The following is a 14,882-nucleotide window of genomic DNA, read 5'->3' as shown; positions in this document are numbered from 1 at the left end:
CCCACGTATAGGAAGCTCAGAAAAGATCACGTCATTATTAGAGTAATAGTACTGTAACGGTCCTCTTTTGTAAAATAAACTAGCTAAAATGCTACAGGAGATTCCATATGTCAGCGGCAAGTGATGGTATGTCACGCCTTCAGCTACAGAAGTAGGTAGATTCATGCAGACATAGCAATCTTCAATTTCCATAGTCTCTACATAGTGTATTAACAAGTTTGCGAAAACATTTAAGTGTGTCCTGTTCTTAACTCCATGATAATGTAGTTCTCCCTCATCTGATGCTTCTAAGTCTTGTTTTGTTTGTCTCAGTGCTCTCTCATGTCTGGCTACTCTCTGTGTTGTCAGCTCCTCACTGTCAGTATTTACAATTTCAGTAGGGACAATATTAGTATTTTTGCTTACAGCAAAGGGAATGAAAATTGTTAGTTCTATCCAAACTAATATCAGGACAACTGTACTACATATACATACTTTGCAGCAAGTTTTGCAACAGCTGCGACTAGGTCTACCATTCACGGTTGAATCAGACATTTTGGCTCAGAAGAAGTTTCTCGACCCCTCTTTGTGTCTTTACACGAGTAGCTTACTTTGTGCAAATTCACGGTGGCTCGTCTTCTTCTTCGGCAGAGTACTCAGGGACGGGTTCTCCGTCGCTCTCGTCAGTTAGATCAAGATCTTCAAATTCTTCCAACACAAGTGTCCATTCAGGTGACTTGTACTTTTTGTTTTGTCTCTTTATTCGATCACTCCTTCTTTTGGAAGTGTCTTCTGGTTGTCCTGCTATGCGAGCACTTCTCCTTTCTTCTGCACGTTTTTCTTCTACCGTTTTTATTCTCAGTCTCAATTTCTTTAGGTATCCAGGCTCAATGTGCTTTCTTTTCTTGAGTCTTTTAGTTGGTACTTGGACTTCGTTTTCTTCTCTGGCCCTCTTGTTCTCCTTAGTTTGTGGCAATTCTGTTTCAGTTTCTTCCTCCTCTATCTGACTGTTTCCAGGGCTAGCATCTATTTCTTCTGCCTGGTTACTAATCTGGCCTTGTTCAGGAGAATTTTGTTTGTGCCTTTCAAATGTCTCTGTTTCTCTTTCCTGAACACGTTCTTCTAATCCTATCTGATCCTGTTCAAGCACTTCGATCTCTGGACTTTCTTCTGCTCGAACTATTACGCTATGTCTAGTCTGTCCCTTCCCGATATCAGGAGTCAGTGGAGGAGTATCAATCACTTGTTCTGTATCCTTCACTTGTTCAGTCTCGAGCACTTGCTCCGTATTATTCACTTGTTCTGTATCAATCACTTGTTCTGTCCCTGTCTGACCTTCTCCTTCCTCAGTTTTGATGTGAATCTCAAGATTCTGAGGTTCTTCGCCTGTGCCTTGCTTTTCCTCTCTAGTCCACTCTCTACCTTCCCAAAGTCTCTCACCCGTTCGAATGGGGTCTTCAGTGAGATCAATCAATGGAATCCATTCCTCTGGCCATATGCTCGGCAGCTCGTCTTCAGCTATTTCTGGCTCAGCTTCTTGGACCCCTTCAGCAGGCTGTGCTCCTGGTAGTTCGTTATCAACTATTCTTGGGCCAACATCTGCTGATTCTGCAGCTCGACTGGTACTGGGCTGTACGTCGTCAGCTACTTCTGGTCTGGCTCCTGCAGAGTCCTCTGCTGGACGCCCTTCTTCTTCAGGCTCCTCGTCTGGTAATACCTTCTGGGTGTGGCTGGCGTGTACCCAGCGTGGAACCCCTGCACACTTTACTGCTGTGGTAGTTACCAGGATCACCTGACGTTTCTCTCCCCACCTTGGCTCCAGGCAGCTCTTCCGAGTATGTTTCTTTATCTTCACCCAGTCCCCCGGGACCAGTTTGTGGAGGGGAGTCGTTGGATTGAGGATGGCGTCTTCTCCGATCTGGCGAGAGATAGAACGCACTTGGTCACCCAATCTCTTGCAGTATTCAAGCACCAAATCATCAGTAATACTCAACAGTTTGCTTCCTGGCACCCATGCTTGTCTCATCACTCTTCCCATAATGATTTCATGGGGACTTAGACCTGTCTTGCGGTCAGGAACACTTCTGAGTCCCATCAGGACCAGGGGCAGGGCCTTCACCCAGGTCATTTTAGTTGCATCACACAGTTTTGCTAGTCTGTTTTTGATAGTTCCATTTACTTGTTCCACTATTCCAGAAGCCTCTGGACGGTATGCACAGTGAAGCTTTTGTGAGATTCCAAAGGCCTTACAGAGTTCGTCGATCACCTCATTCTGAAAATGTCGGCCTCTATCTGATTCAATAGTGACTGGAACCCCGAACCTAGGTATCAGTTCCTTCAGTAAACACTTAGCTACTGTCATTGCGTCATTTTGGGGAGTAGGGAAGGCTTCCACCCACTTTGAAAATAAACAGACCATGACAAGGACATATCGCTTCCCTTCACAACGGGGCATGGTGATGAAATCAACCTGTATTCTCACAAAGGGACCCCCGGACCTCCCAATTTTTCCCAGTTCCACCACAGTTTTCTTCCCTGCGTTCATCCTTTGACATGGCAGGCACCTCTGGCAGAGGGACTCTGCTACTTTCCTGAACTTTTTACTGTACCAAGTCTGTTGGAACACTAGAATCATGGCGTCCCTACCAATGTGTGATCCTTTATGTATCACCCTCGCCATCGTGCTAAGTAAGTGTCTAGGTAACACAGGCATACCAGTCGGGCCCAAGATGACACCATCCACACGTCTTGGTCTACACCCATCTTCCTTCCACTTCTCTCTCTCTTGCCAAGGTGCCGCCTGCTGCCACTCTTTCACTTCATCCCATGTAGGCACTTCTTCAAACACCTGAAGTTGGCAGCTGGTTCCTGGCCCCCCTCGTTTTGGATTTACGATATACCGATCTCTGGCGCACCATTGGGCCACTCGATCAGCAAAATCATTTCCCAGTGATACAGTGTCCATACTCTTCTTATGAGCAACACACTTCACCACTGCCAGTTCCTTTGGTAACTGGATTGCCTCTAAAAGGTCTTGAACGACTTTTCCATTTCGAATTGGGGTACCTGAGGAAGTCAGGAACTCCCTCTGTAGCCACAACTGGCCAAAGTCATGCACAACCCCATAACAGTACTGACTGTCAGTATACACTGTTATGCGTAGGTTTTTCCCAATTTTGCAAGCTTTTATCATAGCAATCAATTCGGCTACTTGTGCAGACTTTATGTCAAATAGATAACCTGCTTCTTCAATTTTTGTTAAGGAGACTACCGCATAGGCAGCACTCAGGCCTCCTTGTTCATGTCTTAGACATGAACCATCCACAAATAATTCCTTGTCATGCACAGGCAATGGTGTTTCTTTAATATCTGGACGTGGCTTGGTATTGAATTCTGTTAAATCAATGCAATCATGCTCATCATCCACCCCACCTTCCATATCCATTGGGTCGGGGAGTAAAGTGGCAGGGTTCAAAATACTGCACCTAACAATGTTTACATTTGCAGCACCCACAAGAATCCTCTCGTATTTAGTCAGCCGACTAGGGGTGAGATACTGAGTCTTTGTTCTGGTCAGTAAAATTACCACTCCATGTGGGACATACACAGTTACCGGATGTCCCATGACAATGGACTCACTCTGCTCTAAACTTGCGCAGGTAGCAGCTACTGCTTTCAGACAACCTGGTAATCCAGCAGCCACTGGATCCAGGGTGGCAGAGAAATATGCCACAGGCCTTCTCGTTGTGCCATGATCTTGTGTCAGGACTGACAACGCGCAATTATCGCGAGTGTCACAGAATAGGGCAAACTCTTTGGAATAGTCTGGCATTCCTAATGCTGGTGCAGTACACAGACAATCTCGCAATTTTGTGAAGGCTGTTAAGCTTTCATCATCCCATTCTACAATTTCTGGTGTTCCTCTCTTGGTCATTTTTATCAAAGGCCTAGCCAGGACTGCAAATCCCAGAATCCACTGCCTGCAGTATCCTATCACTCCCAGGAACATTCTGATCTCTTTCTGAGTACGGGGTAACTGCATCTTTTGAATTATTCTCACTCTTTCTGATGTTACTTTCCTGACCCCTTTCTCTATCTGGTGCCCCAGATATTTCACTGATTTTGCACAAAACTGTAATTTGTCAGGGGCCACTTTATGTCCCTTTTCACTCAGGTGATTCAGGAGGGCAATGGTGTCAATCACACAATCCCTATGACTTTTAGACGCCACCAAGAGGTCGTCTATGTATTGCACTAGGACAGAGTTCCCAGGTAAGACCAACGTTTCCAAACATTTTTTCAAGATCTGATTAAAGATAGAGGGGCTCTCTGTGTACCCTTGAGGGACCCTGTTCCAGACATACACGTGACCATTGAAGGCAAATGAGAAAAGAAATTTGCTATCTGGATGCAAGGGAATGGAAAAGAATGAATGACACAGGTCTATCACAGTGAACCACTCAGCATCCCAGGGAATCTGATACAGAATCACTGCTGGGTTCAAGACAATAGGGCAGCAGGGAACTACTATCTTGTTGACTTTTCGTAGGTCCTGCACTACTCTGTACTTGCCACTAGGCTTCTTGATGCCCATAATCGGGGAGTTGCATGGGCTACTCATTACTTCCTGTATGATGTTTCCTTCCAGCAATTTCTGTATTTCCAGGGTAACACCAGCTCTCACTTCTGCATTCATTCTGTAGGGTTTAGTATTGGGGTATACCGCATTATCCTTGATTGCTATCTGTATGGGGTCCACGTTTTTCATTAACCCTACATCTTTCCCAGTAAAGTCCCATACCTCTGGCTTCACTGCTTCTTGGAGTTCTTGGGGCAAATCCTGCATGGTCATTCGTTTAATTTCTGAGTCAGGTCTGATTAACATTAATTTATAAATGCCGTCTTCGTCTGGGGTCTGAATTTCAACACCCTTTGGTGTGCAAAAGATGGTACAGTTCATTTTGCACAGCAAATCACGTCCCAGTAAGTTCACTGGACTGGTGTCACAAACGACAAATCTATGCATTTCCTTAAAGTTTCCAATTGAGATCTCCATGGGCTTGGTAACAGGAGTACTAATCAATTGATTAGATACCCCCACTACTTGGATGGCTTCTCCCGAGAGGGGTAGGTTTGGAACGTCCACTGTTCTCACAGTAGAACGGGTAGCACCAGTGTCCAACAGAAAAGTGACATCATTTCCGTCAACCTTTCCTTCAATGTATGGTCCGGACTGGTCTACCGGCAAGGAGGCGCCAAGTACGCACTCCTCGTCCTCCCCTCTCAGGCCCCGTCAGTACTGGTCATCACAAAGGAAGGTATCGTTCAACAGATACTGCGAAGTTGCTGCATTTCTGTTCTCATTGCTTTCCCAGACTTCTATCTCATCACCCTCTGTTCCTTTTCCCTTATGTACTTGCTTAGGAGCTCGGGGCACCTGAACCGTTTTTACCTGTGGTTGAGTCTTTCTTGGTCTTTCTTTCTGCGTCTGTGGAGTTAAATCAGGTGTTTTGGGGTTATCGTCAGGCAAATAAGGACACTCGTTACGCCAGTGTCCAATTTCTCCGCACTGGTGACAGGGAAATTTCTTCATAGCCTCCTCCCTGCTCATTTTGGGCCGGGGCTTACCTCCTCCCCCACCCCCAGGACTTTGGTTCTGTGTGTTTTTGACCATATTACTCAACTGTTTTTCCTGCTGTTCTGCGAGCTTCACCTGAGCCCACATGACCTTTTCCTTGAGTGCCTTTTTCTTTTCTGCCATCTCGTCCTCGCAGTACTTTGCGTACCGCAGGACCTCGTCTATCTTTTTGGAGTGCCAACAAATTTTGTTATCCTTTATCCACTGACAAATTTCAGGCCTTAAACCGTTTACAAACCTGTAAATGAAATGTGTCATATCCTTCATCTCGATGTTATCTATACCACTGTATGTTTTAAACACCTGCAACAGCCTTTGATAATAGGAGTGCACTGTCTCGTCTCTCTCCTGCGTGGTTCTATCTATCCTGGTCCAATCAGTTTCCTTTGCTGGCACCTTAATTTTCAAATGCAGCATTACTTGTTCGTATTTTTTCATCACTTCAATCGACGGCTCCCCTGTGCTAGAGTCCCTCGGGTACTCCTCACTAGGCCAGCCTATGGCAATTTTACACTCGGTCCATAGATCTACCGGAACCACAATGTCGAAAAATCCATCCAGGTCTTTCCACAGGCATTTTTGCACCTTTACGAACCTTTCCACTTGCCGGTACCAGTCAACTGGCTTTTCGCGCAATTTCGGGAAATCGTTAGTAAAGGACACAATATCCTGTCTGGACCATGGAACGTGCACATACCTCCCACCTGGTACTTCACGCATGGGGCATAACTGTTCAGGCTTGTCTACTTCTCTCAAAGGGAACTCAGGGGTCGTTTGTCTGGATCGAGCCTCATCTTTCTTTCGTGCCCACCTGCTTTTCCATTTCTCCACGTCTCCCCATTTCTGCAAAATTGCTAGCAGCTCTTTAATCTGCAACTTCTTCCCTGACACATTCAAGTTCTCTATATCCTTGTCTGAGAATTCAGCTCTGTAAGGCTTTTGCAAGGGCTTGGATCTTGAAATATCTACCCCCATACTAGCTGCAGTGTCTGTCAGCTTTTCGTGGAGCACCCTAGTACTTCTGGTAAGGCTCTTACACATAAACAGCAACTCTTCTTCAGAGTAGGTATTTAATCTGTCCAATCCCACATTTCCTGCCATTAATTCCTCTATTTCTACCCTCAGCTTGTAGAGGTCTAAAGGTTTCGTTTGCGGAGCCTGTTTTTCTAATTCACGACTCCAATTTTCAATTTCTTCCGGAGTTACCAGAGAGACACTCCTAGTACCTGACGTTGATTCTAATTTAATTTCTTTCGCATTAAAAGGATTATGCCTCTTCTGCACTCCCTTCCCTGTCTGTTTGTTTGGCAGGTCCAAAAACACAACTTCGGACTCGCACTCACTGGACTGATCGTCTATCAGTAGGGGCTCCTGCCTCGGCGGGGCCATGATTGGGTTCATAACTGGAGGGTTTGGACTTCCTTGATTATTCCCATACAACGGAACCACTGGTCCGATTGTTACCGGAATAGTCAAAGCCTCAGGACTGGTATTTAACTGGGAGATTTTCTGAATTATTTCTGTCCTCTGTCTAGCTAGGGCCTCTTGCTCCCTTTCATCTAGTACTCTTCCTAATGTCCGGTCAGGTATCATCTGTGGGGTCAGGTGAGGGGTAAGACTCGGGGCAGTAGGATGCGTTTCACTTGGTCCCCCACCATAATTTGGTTTTGGGAACAAAGTTCCTGTGCCAAATGACCTGCGCTCCTCCCCATATGGAGGCTGCAAAAAGGGCATTCCTGAACTTAATGGCTTTTCTTCGTTTTCATAAAGAGGTCCGGGGAAAAAGGCTCTTTCACGGGAATAATTTTCCTCCGAGCTCACGGGCACTCTAGGATATATATCTCGTACCTCCGCGGGTCCAGGATTCTCAAAATAGGGCAGTACTTGACCACCTCCCCCCCTACTTAGGGATCTGTCCTCCTCCTTAATAGATGGACGCTGGGGATTCCCTCCTGTACTGGAAAGTCGGGCTCCCTCATCATAAGGGGGCGGACTTCTCGTAAAGATGTCATCTAACAATTCATCGTCTGACTCTCCAAGCGCTCCCCAATGCTTACTCTTTTCTGTCCTTTTCTCTCCCGCAAAAGGGGTACCTGCTGGCATCATGGGAAACAGACCCTCAACAATCATGCTCTGTCTCCACTGTTTCATCTTTTTATCCCTGGTCTCTTGTTTCAGCCTTGGGTACCACTTGGTCAGACCTTTGTCCATTCGGGGTTTCTCTCTTTCGAAAGCCTCAATCTCCCATTCCTCTAATGCCTCATACTGCGTTAGTCTCGGTCGGGGATGCAATTCATTCATTCGGGTTCTCAAATTAAATAAAATCCTGCCATTGAAAGTACCGTCTAACGGAAAAGCCAATATTCCGTCATCTTTTGTGTACTTTACCCAATTTTCCAACCACACACAGGTATTGTACCCTCGGTCAAACATCATGAACGAGGCGGGAGTGTTCGGGGGCGGGACAATAACGCCCTCTCTGGATTTAATTGGTTTGTCCGTTTTGAAATAATTCTTTACCCTATTTACAAGGGACATCTTTCTCTTAGTCCCGTACATAATATCGTATCTATTGGCTTTCCACTGATCCCTTTCAAACCCTTGGCTTCTTGGATCGGGTCTAGTCTCTGGAAAATACGAGTGCCACATACGATTTCTACGCTTAACTCTGTTTACAATGTCACCTCCAATCAGAACGCGCCTTGCAATTCCGTGCGACCAATGGGTGCACGCGTTCAAAAATAGTTTCGACCAATGGGTGCGCGGCCTCTTCGTGAGATTGTCCTCACGCTCCGGCGCTTCACCCCTCCTTTACAATTCCAGCCCCGCTACCCGCCCGCTGCTTCTACCAATCCCAGCGCGGCACGGAGTGACGTCAGAGACGCTTCGCGGCTGACTCCCTCCCTTCACAAGGTAACGGAAACTTTCTTTCTTTCTAAAGTGCTAGTGCTTGGTTATTTAACAACGAATACACATTCGCCACAGTGCTCAAGTGTCTAGACAGGAAAGATTTCTTTTACTGCAAGTAAACTACTTCCATTTACTTTTCACACGCTGCGGGTAAATCTCTTCCGCCTACCCTTCACTCTAGCATCGGTGAACCTGTTATTCCCCTAAACTCATCCACTCTTCCGGGATATATCCGAGTCTAAGGTTTCCCAGCGGACCCCTCTGCTTTCGCCCAAGCTCCGAGGAACCTGCTACTCTTCCGATGTGACCCTTACTAGGTTACGCCACTATGGGAATTTTGCCAATGAACTTCGTTACTGACATTTATTCACACACGTATTCAGAAAAACCCTAGTTAGTGCTTCCCGGTTATCCTAACCTGCACCTAACTTTCCTTAAGCCTGCGACCTCAAGGCAATGGATTCTATTCACCACTTGCCTTTTCAATTCCCCGGGGAGTTCGGACAACAATGAACGATACGGTTTACAAACGCATGGATTAATACATATAACAATATAAGAACAAGAATAACAATGATAAAATAATTCATGAATTTTCAAAAAGCAACACCTTTCAAGAGAGTGATCGGTTCCCTCGGAATGGCCGCTTTTGTAGCAGCATTGATATACTAGCAGCTACCGACTTAACTAGTCTGACTAATCCTGCCTAACCTTCAACTAGTCCCTAACCATCCTCTGCTAGCCAGAAAAACTGATAGAGCGCGCGAGGTCACCCAGCCAATAATTTCGCCGTTTCCGGCTTTGGGCCCATATACTTTCAATTCACACTATTCATTGACAGGATGACTTCACGGGCTGCTACCAATTTGTGTGAATTTCCCTACTGTTATTACTTAGCGTACCCGACTTTCCATCCACCGACACGGGTACCTATGACCTCAACGGATCAGGGAGCTAGCTGTAAAAGGAAAGGCAGCAAAATACCAACTCAAAATGACATTCAATACTGTTGTAAAATGACCACGGACAACTGGAAGTTTTAAAAGCTTTATCTAAAGTTCGTTTTCGTTGAGCATTAAGTTTACAAGAATGAGACAATCAATAATCAAAATAATGAAGAGTACATAACTATAGAGAAATAGAGTCAGGGTAATCATGGAAATGCTAATATGAGATGCAACAAGAAACGCTATGCATTTAAGGTAAAAGTTCTTTAGACAGTTTAAGTAAGGCCCTTCTAGACCATATCAGAAAATGACAAACTGCAATGCAAAATATGATTTCTAAAAGGTAGGATAACATAGGAACAAGTTAAGAAAATATTCAATTGACTTTACGTTTCAGTAGTTGCGGCAAAAAAGCATGGAAAAATCAACATGTGCAAAGGTGTCTCTTTATTGAAGCAAAGACAGAAAAATAGAAAGGTGCAAGTTCAAAGAATTTTAGAGCAATATTTACCTAGACTGGTGTGAAAACCAAACCCTGGCCACGGGTCAGTTAAGGACAGGAAACCCTCAAGGAAGGATACCCCTCAAAGGACAGCAGGTGCAGAATGGACACCCCGGACAGGACAGGATACCCTCAGATTAGGAATCAGGACAGGACCCTCAGGACAGGACAGCAAACCCTCAGGACAGGACCGCTCAGGACAGGACCACACCCGCAGTTTGGGAGCAACGCCTGCGCTCCACCCTCTCTGCAGCTATCGATCAAGACCCCGATTGGATCAGCGAACTCCCAGCAAAGTGCTTTACCAGCACTTTTAAGGTTCAGTAGAACCTTAGTCTATGGTCAATTTCGGACAGAGTGCTCCGCAGCGCTCTGTATCTTCAGTCACCTATTGAGTACGATGGGTCAGTGACAGGTCAGCTAAACCAGACAAGTCGGACAATTTCCCTAGGTGAACCCAGGGTAGATATACAGTTTGGGGACGGTGTACCACCCCCCAATGTTGCAAAGTGTCAGAATCCCTCAATTTGGATTGGTCCTAAGGTAGGATTTGGGTAACACACCAATCATAACACACTATTTGGATGCCTAATTTGCATCTTTGGGTACCGCCTAGCAAGATTGGGGTTCCCATGAGAAACTGCAGGGAAATACAATGACAATTTACATTGTTGCAGAGTAGGAACACATGGCTCCATTTTCCTGGGTTTTCAGGTCAGTTCTCAGGAGCATCTTGCCCATCCCTGCCAGCTGGCCAAGTTCCACCAGTCAAGGTTGTCAGTTCCCCAGATGGAGGAGCATGCGCAGAAAGGCCCTCCAAGATGGCATTCAGCTCAGTCAGACCCCCATTCCCCGCGGTACATGAAAAGTAAGCGAGAACAAATTAATACATAGAAATAACATTATGAAAACACATCACAGGGTTTGTACTTTCAACTTATCACTATAAAATATACTTATGCGGTCTAGATGTTAGCTACATGTATACGTACACAAGAGCAGTGGCACGAGCAGTACCACGTTACTGGCAAAGCTATGCATTACGCATGCGCAACTATTTCCCTCCAAACCCGCGAACACATCAGGACACGTGAGTGTGACTGACGCATGCGCAGACACTTACTTCCAAGCAGCGGCCATTTTAAAAGACTCGAGTTAATTATTTTAGTAAAACACATAGGCAAGCGTCGGGAAACCTCGTTTAAACATAGAATAAACGTTAGTAAGACGTACAACTTATTACTGGATTACACACGGGCGAGGTTCATGAATAAAGCACGTCGCGAATGCGAAGCTTTGCTTCATCACTACCATAAGAAAAAAATTACCACCCAGAGACTGAATGAAAGAGGCAAAATGCTAGAGAACTTTCCCCCAGCTGGCCTCCAAAGACTGTTCAAGGTTTGCTATTAAGAAAACCTTGTTTGACCAAGCTTACCATCCACAGGAAGAGGAGACTCTTCTCAAGTTTCAATAGGAGAATTCTTACCGTAAACCCATCGCTGCAAAAGAAGTAGGCATCGACCTCTCTAATTTGTTTCTGTGGCGAATTTGAAGACAACATCCACTTTTCGGTGAAATATCCTAAGCATAACGAAATCAGCAGCTACACCAAGAGACAGATCCTTAAAAAAGAACATATCGAATCAGGCATCAGGTTTATTCTTTCTACTAAGTGATATCTCCAAAGAGGCAACGAACCAAACAGGGAGATATGCGGTGAAAAGTTGAGACCTGCAGGGAAAAAAAACTGTGATTAAACAGCTAAACTGAATTAACAATGGTCTCACCAATATTAATCCCAGAAACAACCCACCTAAAGCCTGTCTAGGAAGCAGAGTCATAGACAGATATGTTTTTTTTTGCTAACTGCTGTTTCAGCTTTGTTTTTGGCATTACACAATACTACCTCTTTCTTTCTTTTTCTTTCTTTTTTTAAATGGTTTTACCTCATGAAATTGATTTATGTCGTTACTGTGCGAAAGTAAGTTCTTCGCTGAGAGCGCCAATAAGAAGTATAAAATTCAAGTATCTTCAAATTCTACTAAAGACTACTTGTACAGCAGAAGAACTAGCGTGCATAAATATCCAGATAGCATTCTTCAGGGCGCATGTGCTACAGACAATAACCACAGCCAACCACACACCTCCAACAATGAGTACACACAAGTGAGGTCACGAAATAAATGCTGCCACAGGTGCCCATAAAAAGCACATGCCACGTTCCATATTAGAAGGTAAGATAGGAGGGCAAAATGTCATCTAAAGGCTCCTTTGGGACAGATTTTAGGTGTTCCTCGCTGGTCCTACATCTTCCTCTGTCCCGGACCTTTGTGAGAACAGGAAATACCGCAGATCTCCCCAAACAGAGCCTCTTCTCCTTGAATGCAAGAGGATTGTTAGCCAGAATAGCGTCTGACAAAAATATTGTGCCCTAAATATAATATACAAAAATATTGTTCCATTTCGTGTAGACTTTGTTATGTCAACTACAATGGGGCGATTTTTTTGTACACGATTTTAGGACAAAATATTTCTGTCAGATGACATTTTAGTTATGGTATTTCGGTATCATACCCCCGACACTCCTCTCTGCTGTAGCCTGGTAGACTCTGAAGAGGAGAGGTTAGGGCATGAGCGTTTTCTCGTATAAATATCTCCAAAGGTAGTTTCTCTGACTTATTACACTGGGACGTTCAAGAACTTTGGCCCTCGAACTGCTAGTAAATTCGCAGGTAACCACCCAAGCACCCAAGAGCACCGTGGCCTTGCATGTTTTGTCTATTTTTGCTCTGAACATTTCAATATTCTCTGTTTGGTGTGCTTTCTTCTTTCTGGCAGCCATGTTCTGGAACTCTCCCCCAGAGCACCTGAAAATTACTCCTTGTTATATTATTTTCAGGAAAACGCTGAAATGTGGCTTTTTACCGCAACCAATTTTTTTCTGGTCTTCTAATTTGCGTTCTCAGAGTCAGGATCCACTTTGTATGGGTATCAATTTTGCCTTATACATTTCTATTTGTTGAGTCATTAATTAATTCACTGTAGATTTAAATATATCTAATTGATGTTCAAGAACTCGGATTTAACATTGGCGTCTACTTTCTCAGATATGTAACTTACACTAGGCCAATTGCCAATGGTCATATATAGGTTTGTGGAGAACACTGTGTCCTTTTCAACAATTACAATGCAGCACGACATCATGACACCCTTATCGCAGTGGGCAGCGACGTCCACTGACGCTGTGTGTGCACCCAGGCTGAGACCGTTTCACTTGAGCATACACTCACATAGGTGCCTTTTAATGGTGCAATGTTTTGTGAACCTTAGTAGATGGCTGCCTGGAATCTGCTGATTTCACGTACTCAACGGCCAGATGTGTGTTGTTTTATGTATTTTGCATATGTTTTGCTAGGGCTTCAAAAGTGTAGGTTGTTATAACTTTAGACTTTACAATTTGCTAGGCAGGCCTCCATACTTGGCATCCTGCATGGATGTGGCCGGCCAGTCAAACAGTAAGACCAGTATGCTGCCATTTGCACAAACATGCATGTGGCACAATGAACTGCCCTGTATTACCTGATCGAATAATGCTTGTTGCCCTGATTTATTAACCTAAAAACACTGTGCAAAAGATATTTTGCGGTCCAGGTTAAAAATGCACAACCCTTATGAAAAGTACGAGGTTAATTTTACACTATGCACTTTACTGATCAAAATAGTCTCATAAAAATGAAAACTTACGAATGTTGTGTGATAAATAGTGTGCTACATTCTTAAGTTTTCTCTCTTACTCCCTTTTCAGTGTTACACCCATAAACCCAGCGATGACAGTGTTGTTTGATGGTGACAGAAATGAGCCTGTGGACTGCTCATTTTGAGGAAGGACAGCCTTTATGATGTCATTTTCATGCCCTACCTTTGTCACCCATGGCTCATTTGTACCCCTTTAATAATTGAACTGCCTGAAGAAGGGATTTTGTGTCTTGAAAACTAGTAACCCAGTCATGAGTAAGCCATACAAGGTATTGCTGCCAGAGTGTATGTTGTTTTAATTATTTTGTAACTTTTTGAATAAAATCTGTATTCTGCCAAAGAAGGTGTAAGTCTCATGCCTGCTTTATGATACAGTTTGATTAAGCATGGTCATTTTTAAATAAATGCAAGTTCTGGTGCTGGGGGATGATGCATCCACTTTGTGTATCACACATTTCTGCTGGAAAGGCAACATTCTGTGGGGAGGGATCAAATCCTTATTTTTTCAAGAGTCTCAAGATATGTAGTACGCAATTGGCAATACCCTACACACCTTTAAGATTTGGGGAGAGGCCCAGCTAATGATTCCTGTAAACGATCATGATTCTTCACGAGTTCTGTGACTGCTGAGAACAATATTTGTTGGCCGTACAGGAATCACCACTGGAGCAGTAATTTATATATTAGCATTTCCCAGCACGCGCCATTATATTTCAACTAAATAATAAATCGCACAAAAGAAAATAATTAAACAAAGTGTTTCAAAAATCTGGTGATAGGCTGTTTGGCCATTCATACTTTTTTAAAATAGATTTTCGTAGTTATTGGAACACAAATGTTTATGTACAATGAATAATTTAAAAAAAGAACTATGGAGGTTTTGTGTAACATGATTGTGAAGCATTCGTTTTACACATCCCGTTTCTTTCATTCTATCTTCCTCACTCAATAAAATGCAATAAAAAAATCCTTTATGGTCAAGTTAGTATAAGGGGCATATTTACAATGCTCTTGCAGCCCTCCGTTGGTGCCTGAGTGCCACTTTTGGATGGCTCCAGAAAAGCAGTGTGCCAGCCATATTTACAAGGCCACGCAAAGCCACACTGGGTGACTTTTCATGCCCTTGTAGTTATGGAGTAAGGCAGTG

The 14,882-nt window shown here is 44.2% G+C and overlaps 1 protein-coding gene across 2 annotated transcripts in view; it reads left to right on the top strand.

Annotated features, from left to right (window-relative positions):
• Nucleotides 1-14,075, top strand: part of SLC26A7 (solute carrier family 26 member 7) — a 699,592-nt gene extending 685,517 nt beyond the window's left edge. For both annotated transcript variants that reach the window (XM_078687052.1, XM_078687051.1), the window contains exon 18: nucleotides 13,785-14,075. In XM_078687052.1, the coding sequence (XP_078543178.1) occupies nucleotides 13,785-13,823 (39 nt within the window). In that variant the 3' untranslated portion in view covers nucleotides 13,824-14,075. The remainder of the gene's footprint in view (nucleotides 1-13,784) is intronic.
• Nucleotides 14,076-14,882: the final 807 nt, after the last annotated feature.

This window comes from Lissotriton helveticus, chromosome 4_1, assembly GCF_964261635.1.
Source record: "Lissotriton helveticus chromosome 4_1, aLisHel1.1, whole genome shotgun sequence".
NCBI classification, from domain to species: domain Eukaryota; kingdom Metazoa; phylum Chordata; class Amphibia; order Caudata; family Salamandridae; genus Lissotriton; species Lissotriton helveticus.
This window is presented reverse-complemented; position numbering and strand designations above follow the sequence as displayed.